General features: G+C 47.1%; 2 protein-coding genes across 4 annotated transcripts; both read right to left on the reverse strand.

The window, feature by feature from the left end:
- Nucleotides 1–238: 238 nt before the first annotated feature.
- On the reverse strand, nucleotides 239–8,114 carry pxdc1b (PX domain containing 1b). 2 transcript variants are annotated; one of them, XM_088283450.1, is made up of 6 exons: nucleotides 7,904–8,114; nucleotides 5,448–5,748; nucleotides 2,720–2,811; nucleotides 2,535–2,652; nucleotides 2,354–2,465; nucleotides 239–1,936 (listed from the first exon to the last, which is right to left on the reverse strand). In XM_088283450.1, exons 2-6 carry the CDS (start codon nucleotides 5,701–5,703, stop codon nucleotides 1,813–1,815), a joined length of 702 nt encoding a protein of 233 aa, XP_088139576.1. In that variant the 5' UTR covers nucleotides 5,704–5,748; nucleotides 7,904–8,114; the 3' UTR covers nucleotides 239–1,812. The 2 variants fall into 2 exon arrangements, with proteins under 2 accessions (XP_088139576.1, XP_088139577.1); XM_088283451.1 differs by lacking the exon at nucleotides 7,904–8,114 and adding an exon at nucleotides 6,256–6,274.
- A 177-nt stretch (nucleotides 8,115–8,291) lies between these two features.
- Nucleotides 8,292–15,880, reverse strand: prpf4bb (pre-mRNA processing factor 4Bb). Of its 2 annotated transcripts, none has more exons than XM_088283441.1 (16): nucleotides 15,740–15,880; nucleotides 14,745–14,823; nucleotides 13,344–14,476; nucleotides 12,790–12,963; nucleotides 12,557–12,715; nucleotides 12,317–12,398; nucleotides 12,037–12,238; nucleotides 11,012–11,085; nucleotides 10,849–10,939; nucleotides 10,634–10,781; nucleotides 10,355–10,492; nucleotides 10,099–10,252; nucleotides 9,740–9,854; nucleotides 9,501–9,652; nucleotides 9,337–9,423; nucleotides 8,292–9,023 (listed from the first exon to the last, which is right to left on the reverse strand). In XM_088283441.1, the coding sequence occupies exons 1-16, from the start codon at nucleotides 15,796–15,798 to the stop codon at nucleotides 8,820–8,822; spliced, it is 3,051 nt and encodes a 1,016-aa protein (XP_088139567.1). In that variant the 5' UTR covers nucleotides 15,799–15,880; the 3' UTR covers nucleotides 8,292–8,819. The 2 variants fall into 2 exon arrangements, with proteins under 2 accessions (XP_088139567.1, XP_088139568.1); XM_088283442.1 differs by having other exon boundaries at nucleotides 15,663–15,795.
- Between the last annotated feature and the right edge of the window lie 173 nt (nucleotides 15,881–16,053).

The following is a 16,053-nucleotide window of genomic DNA, read 5'->3' on the forward strand; positions in this document are numbered from 1 at the left end:
CTAACCGTTTTTTAGTATTCATATTTTTTTATAATGGCGTCGTATATTCCATACCTACCATACCCAATTATTTAAAAAAATTAAATTGCTTTTATTTTTCCACCAAATAGACTAACATGGAGAATACATTTTATATTCATCTTTAACAGATTAAAAAGATAGCTAGATGGATAGAATACAAATACATGACCACACCCCGCCACAAGATGGTGCTGAAAGATCACAAGAAAGAGCCTGCTTGCTCGCTAGTCATTTTATTAAAAACATATTGGTTTTAACATATTTGAAATATACATTTTAATACTGTCAGAAGAGTTAACAGAAAATTCACAACATAAACATTCCCGACATAATCCTCATAAAACCCACCCTGGTTATTCACATTAATAAAAAAAACATAATTAAAGCTGTCATATTATTTCATAATTATCAGCCATGCTTGCCCTCATTGAAGTGATTTGGTGTACCGGTATTTCATACAATCTGCAGTAGGACATGAATGGTTATTTTAACTGTCAGTAAAGTGTCTCTTCAAGGCAAAGCAGTAAAGCGCCAAAAGTTCCTCTTTGAGAACGAGCTGTACTTTCTCACTGGCTGCATGGCGAGCATGACTGTGTTACTAAACAGAGCCATGCTGAGGCCTCGTGTGCCAACTTTGTGAGGCTTGAATGCCTCAGTATTTGCAGGGGGGCACAATACTGGGCCCGTCTCCTGCTTGGGGCAATTCGAGTGACAAAAGTGGATTTAGATGCACACCAAAAAAAAGACAAGCTTACAATTTTCCATCTTGTCTGCAGGCGCAGCTGAAGAAGGCACTAAGGGAAAGGAAAAGTGTAACCCTCAAACAGGAGGGCCCATACAACACAAAAGAAATTAATTCTAATCAGCCGTTTGCTTAACAGTATAAAGAGACGCCGTTTTGAGTCAGCATGCCCCCCCACACACGTTCAGGTTCTCAGTAAATTCACTGACCTCAAGCGGCCTGACGTCCTTTCTGGTGGTGATTCAGACCATCACATGACCCCAACACTCATTTTGTCCTCCTAATATTACAAATCTAGGTTGAAATATAATCACACTTGAAATCATTAGTGCACTGAGCTAGTGGTTAGCACATCTGTCTTATAAATCTGCAACGCCGGGTTGAGATCTCAGCTCCGGACGTCCTTTCTGGAGTTTGCATAATTTCTCAGTGCTTGGATGGGAGTTCTTCGGGTACTCTGGTTTCATTTTAAGTTAACTGAAGAATGAACTGCTAATCGGTGTGAACGTGAGCATGAATGGTTGTTTGGCGAATAGTCCAGGATTCCCCCACCTCTCGCTTTAAAGACAGCAGGCTCCGGGTCGTCTTCGACCCGAGCGTTATAGAAAACTGAGGAATAAAAACACAAAATTGCTGCAAACTTAAATATGTGCAAATTTAGCTGCATCACATGAAATGTTGAACGGACCTCGAAGGGTTCCAGGTGGCACACCATGACGATTTTTTTTTTCTTTCAACACTTCCATGAGAAATAATCCAACACTTTTAGCCGTCAAATCCTCTTTGAGAGGTTGCATTAGGTGCACCAAAATAGCACAACAAACAAAGATGTCAGAAAGAGGTTCCTAACGACTTATCGTAATCCCGCAGGAACGCCAGTGGAGGTCTTAAAATGCTGACTTTGAATTTAGGGTGACCAGGTAGCACGTGTCATTTTGCCCCGACATCCTCCAGGATGGATCGCCGGAAAAGACCCTCCGGTGGTGCCATCTCGCTGTCGCGTTTCCATCTTTCACTGGTTCAACAGTCGCTCGGGAGAGGCCAGCTCCTCATTCCAGGATGTCGGCCTCAAACGGGACCAAGTGGTAGTAGGACAGGTTGGTGACGTATGCCTCCGTTTCGTTGTCGCACGCGTCCACCTGCATGGGCAGGAACTCGAGTCCGTCGTCGTACCTGCCGCAAGAAGCAAAAAAAAAAAAAAAAAACGCATTGGTGGAGTTGTGTGAAACATTTGCGTTGCAGTCCAACGAGGAATGCGCTCCTCTCGACGCTTCGCAAGCACACCCGGGGAAGGAAGAGGTGCACCGGACAAGGAGAGTCTCGAGTCGGACTTCACGTTACGAGGAGCAGACACACTCACCGAGGCGGGAGACATTTTTTTCTCGGAGGGAAGTGGTCATTGTTCAGTTAGAAATGTTTTCCTTGGCATGCCCAAGTTATGTGAAAAGATAATAAATGGAAAGAGACGCAAAGATATTGACTATCGATGTTGTATTTTCCAAAAAAAGGACAGACCCGAGCAGTCCAAAAAAAAAAAATGTCAAGAGTACGGTTCTACTCCGACGCATGGCTACTGTTCGTTTGACTCACGTGTGCTCCGCAGAGTCGGTGGAAGACGGTCTGGCCTTCTCGTCGGGCAGCTTGTGGTCAAACACGATGGTCTCGGTATTCGCCAGACAGAATCCGTTTGAGCGCATGATTTCTGCAAAGGATCCAAACGGGTGTAAACGCGTTCCGGTGACCGATCAGGCATGAAGAACGGCGCAACTACCGGATATCTTGACCGGACTCTGGAAGCAGGGCTGGATTCGGTGCACCTTGTCGTTCCGGAGCACCTGATCCAGCGGCGAGCGCTCAAAGAAGGTCAGCATGACTTCCGATCTGGAATACTACGGAAGCGCCGTGGGATGAGCTCCGCATCGGCAAAAAAGTCGCTCGCAAAAAAACGTGCCTCACCTTGCACGGCATGTTGATGGCGTTCTTCAGCAGCCGCTCCACTTCGTTTAGTTTCTCCTCAATGTCGTTTGCTTCTTTGATTTTCATCAGGCCTGAAATGACAAAATGGCGGAATGGAGTCGAGTCGATCGTTGGGATCAGTCAAGCCTTTGCTTCCAAAAACGTTCCCAAATGAAACATGACGTAAGCAAGCCTGCAGGGACATTTTACAACATCGACTCGTGCGGGCGTCGCCCATGAGCGTCATTTCAAGATGATGTCAACATTCCCGCCACGTGGAAGGAGCGACGAAGCGCTCGTCAGTCTCCGCGCCAAAATTTGCTCGGCTGACTCGACCGCAACGAGACTCCACCCGAGCAGGAAGTTTGAAATCTTCGCTCAAAGATCTTTAAAGACCTTCTGGTTTCCTGCGCTGACTTCCGGGCCACCGTAGTCCTTCAACAATCGCTTACGAGTGAGATTCAAAGTGTGTGGAATCATCTCGGAAGTGGTTTATATTGGTATCGTAAGAATGATCTCGTGAGAGCGGCAGTTGAGCACATCCTTAAAACGCGTTCACAGATCCAGCACGGCCGAACAACGCTAACTTGGATCATCGCCTTCAACGTCAGCGTCGAAATCATGCGAACAAACACCAGGGGGCGTCGGGCCGACAATTTTCATGAATAAGGTCGGAGGGTGGGGGACGGACTGTCAAAAAAGGGTCAAGTGCCCAGCTAAGGCAACAAATTTGTCGGTCCGATCAACAATCTGATGCCGGACGGCGTCGCTAATTGTCAGCTATCGTTGGCGCGGAACTGATGAAGAACGCGTCAACCCTTTTTCATGTCAAGCCTGTGCAGTCTTCAACAAGCACTTTCTTGTCCGCCTGCACACAACGACCTTCCCACAAACACGCCGAATATTCCAATGGATGCGTTCTCCGTGGCTCCCAAACGGCGCAGTTCTTTTCAAACGTCTGTGAGCAAATCGCTTCCTGTCTGCGCGAGCGCGTGGAAGCTCTGCGGTGGCCGTCAGAGGCCGGAGTGGGGGCTAAATATAGGAAGTGGCGCGGTCCCGCTCGCTCTCATCGTGACATCAGTGCGTGACGCCTTCCTTGTTGCCCGGACGAGGAGCGGACACAGAAAAACAGAGACGATCCAGCGCCACGATGCACTTTGGAACGAGAGGAAAGACGAGCAAAGACGACACAAGACTCTTCCCCGACCTGTCAACAACTTGTCCGCTATTTCTGTGCAGCCGCGGGAAGTCAAAACATTCCAGGCGCAGCTGCAGGGATGTTTTGACAAATATTTGCCCGTCCACACGGCAGTTTGCAAAGAAAGCGGTGGAGGGAATTATCCAAGTACAAATACTTTTTTTTTTTTTTTTTACATCATTTGTTACTCAGCTCTCAACTTCGGCAAAGTTGACACAAGATAGCACTTCAGATCAAATTCTTCCTCCGATGATTTTACGTTTACAACAGCCGTTGAATAAGTACTTTGAGTTTTATCGATTTTTTTGTTTGTTTTCATATCAGTACTTGCGAGGGTGAGTATTAACGTTCTGTCACTTGTTTGTGCATCACATGAACTACTAGAGCATTAATAGACACTGACCTTTGACCTATGTCTACAAACCCCTCCATGCGTTAAACAGACTGAAATAGCAGCAGCTTTTGTGTGTGTTTGACACCCAAAACATCATCTTCAGTGTACATATATCGTGACTTGAACAAAAGTACACTTGTGGCGATAAACGAAACGTTGAGGAAGCAGATTTTATTGCCTTCTGCTCCTAAAAATTGATTTGAGGCGTTCGACTCCGCCTGTTGACGTGACATCCAAAAGAGAACTTTGTTCATTATTGACCCTGTCCAAACATGTCAAAGTGACTTGAAAACGAGAAGTTGTGACTGACACCGATGATTGTTTGTTTCCTTTTACGGACACGCATCATTAAGCGCTAAATTGAGATGAGGACACGAACCACAGGGATGGAAAATGTGCACAAGCACTTCTCAATTGGTTGCTATTATCAAATCTGATTCGGAGTTACAAATTAGTTGTGTTGTGTCACTTTTGCGAAAAGTGAATGAAAATGCGTTGCGATGACGACTAGGAAACTTCTTAAAAAATTTAAAAAGCAAATAAAATGTTGCATTGTTGAGAAGTTGACTCCTGTACCAAATAGGAACTTCTTGTTTGGCAAAAAAAATAAAAATGCTAAACACATTTTTTTTAAATGTGTTTTTTTTCTGGCTACGTTCTTCAATTAGAGGCTTTTTATGCGCAAAATTTGACCCAAAAAAGTAGTTCTAAGAAAAGTAGTTTTAGTTCTTTTCAGTACCATGTAGGAATGTGTTTCTTGGTCGAAATTCTAAATGTATTTATTTATGATTTGGTATTTTTTCCTCAACATTTTTATCACGGATAACGTGCTTGTCAAAAGCAAGGCTCGTGGGCCAGATCTGGACCGCCACATCAAACTTCGAAAAAAAAAAAAAAAAAAAAAAGGAGAAGTTAAAGAGTTTTTGAGCCGGTCAAGTTCTGTCAAGATGATTTATTCGTTTTTCACAGATGACGCAGACTATTTTTACGCGACGCAACTTGTATTCCTGGTGGAACGACGAAAACTATTTGTGGCACATGTAAGAGCCAGTCGAGTCAGACCCCCCAAAAGCCCCTTCGACGGCTTTAGCCGTACTCGAGGGTTCCCCGGGCGGGCGAGTGAGCGAGTGACCGACCTTGGGTGAGGGGCGAGGCGGACAGGTCTCCGCTGTCCTCGGGGAACGAGTCGTTGAGGCGCCGAAAGAGTCGACCCAGGTCCGAGTAGCTGCGGTGCAAGTAGAGCACGTTCCTGTCCGACCACTCGGTGCGAATCTCGAAGAAGTCCTCCTCGTCGCCCCGAGAGCTGATGAGCAGCCTGCGGACGCCGTTTACCCAGCAGTCTCGCACGAACATGTTCACCAGAGACGTGCCCTCGAACACGGCCGAAGCCATGCCGCTCAGTCCGGCATGCCGACGCGCTCCCTTCACGGACGGACGCTGGACACAGAACAGCAAAAATAAATAAATAAATAAAAAATAAAAGCTTACTTTCTTTCTTTTTTTCCTCGATCAAATTTGCGATACGACTAAGCTCGGCCCAGCAGATGAAGTCAAACGTGGCGTGATTGAAGAGAGGAGGGAGTGAAACAAGAGTCGGACTTGGAAGGCTTTGCAAGTCGCAGATGACGCCCATTCCGAAGAAAGAAAAGAAAAAAAAACCAATCCCAATTGTTGCTACTTCTTGGTCATGTTAAGTTGACTCAAGTCAACCTTTGATGAAAAAAAAAAAAAAACAATTAAAAAAATTGTAAAAATAAAAAACAAGTCACTCAAACGATATTTATCCACGGATCTATTTCTAAACAAAAGGAGAGCACTTTTAAATAGCATTTAGACCAACTACAGTTCTGTCTTAACATATTCCAAGCAGGAATTAAAAGTACAGCATGACACCCAGACTGCAATCCACACTGTGGTCATTAAATATAAGTAAAGGTTATTTACTTTAAATAGCCATTTTCTTCCAGACGATGGTAGCACATTGCGACCACTAAAAGTAAAAAATAAAACAGAAACAAATGCAGAAAACAGGAGTAGAATGTCAACGTGGAAGCATTTCCATGGTGCTCAACTATGTAGCCAGATGCAAACAGCCCCCGCCCCGTTATTTTTTAAAAATTATTTTAGAAAAAAAACAAAAACAAAGTTCAGGTGTTCTAAATGTCTTTTCCTGCCATTTTTGTAGTCATGTCCTGCAGCGCAAGCCACACAGACCTGTGGACGTTCTTCCAAAATGAATGGCGAGGCCTTCAGGCATTTGCCAAAAAGCTAAACAAAAGGTCAGAAAAGCTTACTTGAACTGCTGAACTTTATTCAGGTTTAATTGGAGGCACTTGAAATTGGACATGAGTTTCAATGAGATTCTTCAATTCTAAACACAGCCGCATCCGAGTTGGAAGAATGTGTGCAAACTTTTGCAAGCACATTAGCGAACTTGCGGATTTGTAGCACTTGATCTCTTGAAGTTTTTTTTTTCTTTTTTTGAGTTTTGCAGGTCACATGAATGGTAGAAAACGCTTGGAAACAATCTTGAATGTGGCAAAATCCTGACATCTGACCAAGGGTGTGTAGACTTTTCCTATCCACTGTAGCTGATCTGATTTGTGACGATTGCAGCCTCGGCGTTCCCACACATGCTCGCCTCTCTGTAATGATGGGATGCGTCTGCACGCTTGGACCGCCTTTTGCACAGTCTGCACATTATGCCGCCTCCACACCGCAAACGTTTGCAATGGAAAAATGATGTCCAGTACGAGAAAATATGATTGAAAGCGAGAGATTTCTAAAATTTACACTTGCTGAACGAGTCTCATACTGTGATTCAGAGAACTCAATTTAGGGCAGAATATGAGATGTATCGTTAGGCCTCAAACGAAGGATTGTTTTTTAACTACGATGGATGGAAAAGATGCCAAACCAAACCTTGCATATTCCAAGGGAGGGCTTTATTTCAATCAAAGTAATGAGAGGGGAAAACAGTTTTTAATACGGATTTAAAAGCAAAACGTTTATTTATGTCATGAAATCTCGTGCCTACGACGCCATCGTGTGGTCATTTCAGTCACAACTCATGGAACTACGGACTGTATACGAGCACTTACGTATTCAAAAAATATTTATCTTTTCAATATTTTTGTATTCTTTTAGTTTCTTTTTTTCCCCTTTTCTTTTTTAAATGTTTAACTATCGGTAATATTTTGGGATATCGTGACGTACAGTAGATGGGGGCGGGGCTATAAATAGTATAACAGCAAAGATTACTACGGAGTAACATTAACATACTTCCTTTATCAAGAAAGGAAGTACATTTTAAAAACAAAATGAAAAATGTTATCATTCACTTCAAGCTGCAACGTTACAACAAAGGCACAACTGAACTAGTGTACGAAAAATGGACCCGATCGGAAATAATGAATACGCCTTAAAAAGTCAACATAATTCCAAAGTTTGGCGTTAGCATCATTGCTACTAGCTAGCAGTGGCCAAACTGCTCCCGTTTACGTGGGCAGCATTTTTCCTGCCTTCCACTTAGGTGTCAATTTGTTCAAGTGATTCAACAGGTTTGTTAGATTGTCTGTTTTTTAGGACAAACCTTGCACAACGTCGCTCACGATGGAAAGAAACTTCTCGACCAAATAGCTTCATCTTCGGAAGTCACATTCGGTCATTATTTCGTTCCTGTTTACTGCTTCCTCTTTCACGTATGAGCGGATTTTGTTTAAAGCAACATCAGAAGTAAAAACTGGACTCGGTTTGGCAGCAGTGGCGCACAATTCCGGCGAGTCTGATGGAGCAAATCTACTCACAGGTGGCAGCTGGTCACGTGATTCCACGATTCTCAACCAACCCTATTAATGTTGATTGCGCTTTGAAACGAGCGAGTGCTGTTCCTCAAAAAATGCGCCATTCAATTTTAATAGCAAATAATTCCTAATTAATACCGAATGCGTGTACTTGCATAAAATAAAGGAGAAGTAAAGTTGGTAATAAGAAATATTTTTATTACTAAAAAGTATAGTGAAGGAGCTCTCTGGGCAGCAACTACTGAAGTCTTCATTGATATCACAAGATTGGACCAAACCATCTATTTGTGAACAGGGAACCAAAGAATCATGATGAGTGCGTCTATGTACACGAAGAGGAGGAGAAGGAGGGTAGAGAGGAGCGGGGGCAAAGTAGTCAGCTGTCATAGGAGGAGGCACTTGAGGAGCCTCAAACACACCAGTGCTTAAAAAAAGAAAAGATTCTTCCAAACTTGCCATTTGTACACGGAACGTTTGAAAACATGCATGTCGACGTCCACTATTTACACTGGTCTCACGCCACTTAACTTAAATCATCACTGTGAAAGTTTACAATGACTGGGCCGCTTTAAAAAAGAAAGAAAGAAAGAAAAAGGTAAGCTACCGGAGTGGTATTTACAGTCAAAGACACAAAGATGAGCGAAGGGAGGAAGGAAGGAAGGAAAGAAGGAAGGTAGGCAGGCCACCAAAAGTAGTTTTTTGCGGTCAGATCTTCTCCTGGATGAAGGCGTGCTGCAGGGCCTGGTTGATGCTGATGCGCTTGGCGGGGTCCAACATGAGCGTGGCGTCCAGCAGATCTTTCAGCTGCATCACCTTCTTGCGCTGCTCCTCGGGCAGACGCTGGCCGCCGATCATGTCGCCCAGCAGGTCTTTGGTGGGGTTGATGGTGCTCATCACCGTCACCTTCTCCTGCAGCCGCACGCAAACCAAAAACATTTAGACTGCCTTCCATTGTTTTGTTTTTTCCAGTTAGTCGTCGTTCGACAAAGCCTCAAACCGCTCAAAGTCTTTTTACTTTACCTCGCAGAAATACTCCAAATTATGTGTGTCAATTCAATTTCAACACCAAGAAAAATTAAAACTCTTTTTACGTATTTACTTTTGTTTGTTGTATTCAATTCATTTCCACGGCTTGACAAATGCGTGTTGAAATTATTTTTTTTGTCCACCATGTGAAGCCGTCGCTTTCTGTCGGCGCTTTTCCAAATTTCTCGCATCTCACCCTTTCTGTGACTTTGTCCACTTCGATGTAGAGGAAGTTGAGGTTCTGGTCGAAGTGTTGGTCTTTGAACAATCCTTTGCGGATCATCTGAGGAAGCAGCAGCCACGTTGATGATGATGATGATGCAACCCCAAAAAAATAAAAAAATTAAAAAAAAATCCTACCTTGTTGGGCATTTTGCCCTTGACGTCCATGGCCAGTTTGATCATGTGGTTGTTGGAGGAGCCCGGGAAGAGGATCTTGCCCGTGTAGAGCTCGTAGAGCGTGCAGCCCACCGACCACATGTCGATGCCGTAGTCGTACGGCTTGCCGATGACTGGCGGGTGATGTGCAAGCAAACGCATTATTTTTATTTCTTCTCCTTTTTTTTTTTTTTTTTTTTAAAGTAGGAGCGCAAACTCACTGATCTCCGGCGCTCGGTAGAACCTGCTGACCAGATACGGCGTGATGTCGTTGTCGGCCACGTGCGACGCCGAGCCGAAATCGCATAGCTTCAAGATGGTCTTGGACTCGTTCACCTGAGGAGCGAATGTGTTGGTAAACACGTGCGTTCTAATTGGCCGTCAATGACTGAGCAGCGTATTTCAAATCATGTCAAGTCAGAGGGGAGAGAAAAACATCCAAGAGGTGAGGCGTTCATTTTGGGACGGCCATCACACAAAGTCACGAAAGAGAGTCCGGATCTATTTGGGCAAAGGTGTTGCTCGACATTTGTTTTGCGGCTCCAAAAGGCGTCGGGGCGCGGCATCACCGGCGCCTTACCAGAATGTTGTCGGGCTTGATGTCGGCGTGCAGGATGTTGCATCTCTTAAGCAGCTTCAAGGCCAAGAAGAGCTGCTGACTGTACGAGCGCACGGCCTTGATGTGCAGCCCCACGTCCTTGCCGTACTTCTTGAGCACCTCGCGCAGGTTCATGCTGACGACCACAGAGAAGAAGAAAGAAAGCGTGAGAGGCCGGCGGCGGCGTTTGGAAGGGAGGCCAAGCGAGGCTCCTTTTTTTTTTTCTTCTTGTGGTTACCTGAGCGGCTCAAAGACCAAGCACAGATGCTGCTTGTGGTAAAAGTGTCTGAAGAGACGCAGGCAGTGGAACTTGTCGTCGGGGTCGGCGTCGTTGAGCTTCTTGAGGAATTCGAGCTCCTTCAAGCCCGTCTTCTGCCTGACGCACGCAAACAACAACAACAAATAAATAGAGCCACCCAAAAGCGACATCCGTCATCGCTTAGCTCGTCCTCTTCGTTAAACTTCCTGTCCACCGTCCCTAAAACCCATTCATGTCGAATTTGTGGTAAATACATACATGAGCTCGTTGTTGCGGATGATCTTGACCGCCACCTCCTGGCCGGCCCTGGCGGTGTCTCTGGCTCGGATCACGTTGCTGAACACGCCCTGGCCCGTGTAGCCGTAGACGTCGTAGCGCTTGTCCAGCGTCTCGCCGATGTTGACCCCTTGGGGGACAAAAGCGTCCGTGAGACCAAAGCAGATTGCAAAGCGCTCAAGTTGGACGCCACTTACTGTAGTAGCCCTCGGCGTCGGTCCAGTTGTCCCTGAGGTTGGGGTTCTCCTTGAAGTCTTTGCCCACCCCGCACGCTCGCATGCGGGCGCTCTGCACGCAAACCGTCACAAGTTGACCGCAGCCCAATGAAGAATTTCAATGCACATTTTGAGACGGGCTTACATCAAAGTCCGCTGCGAACATGTCGTCCGACTCGGTGAACATGTCGGGCGCCGACGGCTTCTTGGGGTTGGCTCCTGAGAACGAGGACAGTTGGGACGAGAGAGGGAGGGAGGGAGGGAGAGAGAGAGAGGGCGAAAGCTGGTGAGTGCGTGCGGCCGGCCCATCCGACTTGTCGCAGAGTCAAAAAGGACAGAATGATTATCTGCGCCATGTGTTTTGCTCGACATACTCTGCAGAGATCAAAACAAGCTGCAGGTTGGCCGACACAGCCAGGCTGGTTGGGTAACAAGCCAGCAACTGAATGAAAACACGACAGAGACACACACACACACGCACAATTAAACGCACTGGGCAGCAAAATGTTGGCTCGCGTCTGTCTAGAACCGAGCTTCTCAAACTGACATCGGGGCTCCGATCACCAATTGGCAACGAGTTGTCATGTCGTGTGCGCCGATCCACTTCCGGAAAAATCTTTTACTTCTTCCTACTTTCGCGTCCAAGCTGTGATTAGAATAATAACGCAAATGTCATGACAAATCTGACTTCCTCGCATCCATGCAGCGTTTCCAGTTCTCTTGCATTCTTTTCATGTGGCGAGTTGTACCGCATACGCGCATCACGTCAAAAGTTGCCAACAAACGGCAGCTTTTGCAACGTCAAAACGGTCACGTAATTGCGGGAAGCGTTCAACGCCACCGTCGCCGCAATCGCCTTCCACCGGGCTTCCATTTCCACTCATGTTTTCTGTTTCTTACTTGCGAGTTGAACGGCGGGAACACTTTTGTTCGACGAGCGCCTCGCTTCTCGCTATGATATATGAATAGTGGAAGCAGCGCACGTCAGCTCGCAACGACGATTACATATTCAATTGATGAATAAAATTACTTAGGAAGGGGTGACCCCAAAAGTTTGAGAAGCCCCGGTTTAGAAAACACTCGCTCGGTGTGCTTTGTGAGGTCTGATTGGACGTCGGGTCGGCCCACCCTCGAATGAGACTCGAGCGTAATCAAAGTGGCAAACATTACCGTCTTTTTCTTGGGCGATGAGGTTGTGCTTGGCCTTGATGCTGGCCTCGAAGGTGTTGAGGTTCTCGCGCTCGTACTCCTTGACGTCGGCGGCGACGCGCTCCAGGATGTCGTCGGGCGACGCCGAGCGGCTGCGCGTGCTGCTCTGCGGGCTGCTGGGCTCCGAAACCATGTTGGGGTCCTCGCTCGCCGCCTTGTATTTCTGACGCACGAAAGAGGCCACAGTGAGGCGGCGTGGCAACCCACGGCAGCATATCGGGGACGTGTCAGACAGACCAACCTGCACGATGGCCATTCGCTGCTGTCGCCGCTGTTCAATCAAAGCCTCTTCGTCGACCTCCTCGCCATCAAAATCGTCCAACCTGCGCATTTCAACAGCATTTGCGCAATTGACGTTTCAAGCGGTATACAAGTACTTTTCATAACAATTACATTTATTTCTTGCAGAGGGAAACTTAAAACAACGTCCAACAAAATTGGCTGATGAATTCGGTAAACCTCCACAAAGGAGAACACTCACAAGTCTTCTTCTGAGGACTCCTGGTCAACCTTCATGCCCTCCGAGAGGCTTCCCTTGAACTTGTCCTCGTCTCTGCTGCGCCGTCGTCTCCTGTCGCGGTCACGTGACATGGAGCGCCGGTACTGCCGCAGCCTGCCGTAGCGGTCTCGATCACCCGATCTGACAAAAACAACACAAGGGTTTTATCACTCCGACACCATCATCATCATCATCATCATCATCATCATGATCACCTGTGCATCAGCGGCGAGCGGCTCCGCCGGCGAGGGGACGAGCGGGAGCGTCGGCGCGGCGACGGGGAGCGGCGTCTGAGCGGCGAGCGGCTCACCCGTCGGCGTGAGCACACCGGGGGACTGTTGTCTCGCGAGCGGTCTCGACCCGGCCCGGTTTCCGCTCGAAGCCGTTTCCTGTGTGGGCATCGCAGCGGGACACGAAGGAACCGAAATTCAAAGGTTTACTAATGTTCAAGTCAAAACTTGTTTTGATTATTGTTGCTTGATTTTTCGATGACAGGGGGAATGCAAAACAATCTGAGATTTTATTGCTATTTTAATATATTGCTAATGTTTTTAATTTGCCCTCCATTTTTCGCTGTTCATAATAATATTGTTTTGGCAAAAATCTGGTGACATCCTGCAACCAAGGAATAGTTGAGCGTCATTTAAACAAAAGTAGTCCTTTTGCGCCATCATCAGTACAATACTAGCGGCTGCCTTTCACACAGACGAAAAATGAGGAAGTTGCAACTTGAAGGGCACCAAACGAATCATGCAAGTGAGCCAACTACCTGATTGGCGACTCCTGCCTCTCAGCTTCTCTCCTCCGCACGTCGGGCGAGCGCATCCTCCTGGGCGGCGGCGGCGGCGACCTGGCTCTGGTGCGCTCGGCGGCGCCGGCCGAAGCGTGGCGTGCGTCTCTGAGGCGAGGTGAGGCGCTGCGCTTCCTGACGGGGCTGTGCTGCGGCCGTCGCTGCGGCGAGCGGTTCTCCTTGCCGGATGAGGCGTCCTTGGACGGCGACTTGGTCGGTCTTTTGTCTCGCTCTGCGTCAGGACGAGCGGGTCGCTCGCGGCCGGGCGAGCGAGATCGCGGCCGCGCTTTTTCCTGCGCGTGCCGTTCATCCCGATGCGGCGAGTGGCGCTGTTTCTCAGGCCGGGCGCTTTTCTGCTCAGACGGGGACTTCCTGCTCCTCTCCTTGGACCTGTCGGTGGCGTCTGAATGTTTCCTCTCCTTTGAGGCGCTCCTAGCGTGGCCTCTGTCCTTAACGCTAGCGTCCTTGGCGCTTTTGCTCACCTTGTCCTGCCTGGAATCCTTGGCGGGACGCTCTGTGTTTTTGCTGGGGCTGTGGCGCTTGGAGGCGGTCCTGCTGCCCTCCGTGGAGTCCCGTCTGGATTTTGCAGCCCCCCCTGCGCGGGGGGAGATGACTTTCCCTGAGGTGCCCCTCTGGCGCTGCTCCCCGTTTCGGACGCGGGCGTCGCCGCCGCCGTCCTCTTCCGAGCCCGAGTTGTAGCCCTGCAGGATGAGGCCCATGCCCGACTGGACTTTGCCCTCCATCAGCTGACTGTCCAGCTCGGCTTTGATCATGGCCCTCTGCTTCTCCAGGTCCTCCAGCAGCGCTCGGTCATCCAAGCCGGGGTTGCCCGAGGAGGGAGAGCTTTCGCCTTTCTTGTGGCCGGAAGAAGCGAAGATGGCGGCGGCGGCATGGGAGGGCGAGGCGCCCTCCTTGTTGCGCTTGTGTTTCCTGTGTTTGTGACGATGCTTGCGCTTTCGCTCTTTGTCCTCCTCAGAGGCGTGCTTGTGTTTCTTGTGTTTGCTGCGATGCTTGTGTTTTTTCCGCTTGTGTTTCCCGCCGCTGCTGCCGCCGCTGCCACTGTGCTGCTTGGCGACCTCCTCCGGCTTCTCGCCGTTGGTCTCGGCCTCCTCCTGAGAGAGCGAGAACACGATGCAAAGTTAAGACCCCAACTGACATTTTTTTTTTATGAATAGTGGTTTGTTTTTACTTTAAAAGTATTTAATGTGGGTAGGATTGGTAAAAATATTTTGAAAATTATTGCTAGCTCGATATAGCAGACTTTTACCTCATAAGCCCCGTTTATCGGGTTCTCAGTACCTGCTTAAAACATTTTATTTTTTAAAAAGGAATGCAAGGCATTGACGTCAACCATGACGTAATACCAACGAAGGTAGCTACCTCTTCTTCTTCCTCTTCCTCCGACACGTCTCCACTGTCCTCATTGCCACTTTTCTCGTGGCTTTCCATTTCCTGTTTTCTGTTCATCAAACCACAAAAGAACACCATAAATAAAAAAAGGTTCTGACATTTGGACATCATATCTTGCATTACAAAACCTACAAAATACAATGTGACTTTTAATGGTAGAAGCATAACTATGATTTGGCTTTTACTTGAAAATAGCTTGCACAGTCTTCCCGATTAGACTTCAAAGTATACAAATTTAAAAAGGCTTATCTGTTGATAACACACACACACACACACAAACAAACGTAACCATTGGCAACCAAAAGGAGGCGCGTTTTCTTCAGCACAACAAAATATTGAATACACTTTAACATCTGAGGAATTAGCTTGCACTATTTGGATATTCCTTCATTCGTTATAAATGAAAAACAACAACAAAAATTGCATTTCTTGAAGCGGAAGAATGATTAGGTTGCTGAATGCATGCTCAAGGGTGGACAGCGGTTATCCAGACAACCAATTTAGTAGAACTGACGATGACAATTATTTACAACAGCAACAGAAGTAAAAAAAAATACATATATACAAAGGTTATATAAGTTGTATTGCTGTTGTTGGCGAACATATTGAACTTCCCGGTTTCAAAATGGTTTTCCAAAATTAGCTCGGAAATGCTAAGCGATCGGAGCAAAATTGTTTGAACGACGTGACCACAATTGGAGCTCATTTTGCGCAATGCACACACACACTCCGCAAGGGTGTAAATGCAACACGGCGGGGATTTAGATCAACGTCTGCTTGACGTTTAGCCAAACTTCAAGCTAACGCAGCTAAGCTAAGAACATTAGCGAGGCTTGGCAGAAAACAATACGACTGACATTCCGGTGTTTAACCTCCCACGTCACTCACTTTTGAATCAGGAATATGCCCCCCGTTTCATAAAAAGTTCTACATGTGAACGCACAATCCGAGAGGAAAAGCCTTACACGTGCTCGTTGAAATTATTCATTCTTCTCGACGCGATTTCCATCTCGACGTCAGCCATTTTCCACAACCGAAGGACCTCTTCTTCCTGCCCACGAGTGGACAGCAAGACGACCACAAGCGCCCCCTGCAGTAGAGGCGGCGCACTGCTATTGCACCACAGAGCGAGTTTCACTCTTTCGCCACCAGAGTACGCTAGACGCTTCAGATAGAATAGACCAAGTCATAAATACACAACCCGCCCGCTGAAAAGAAAAACAATTTCCGTCATTTGACTTGATGTAAGCATCTTTTATATTAAGTTGCTGTATATAGA

Source organism: Idiotropiscis lumnitzeri, chromosome 19 (assembly GCF_059441095.1).
Source record: "Idiotropiscis lumnitzeri isolate Australia: NSW breed Sydney's pygmy pipehorse chromosome 19, RoL_Ilum_1.0, whole genome shotgun sequence".
NCBI classification, from domain to species: Eukaryota; Metazoa; Chordata; class Actinopteri; order Syngnathiformes; family Syngnathidae; genus Idiotropiscis; species Idiotropiscis lumnitzeri.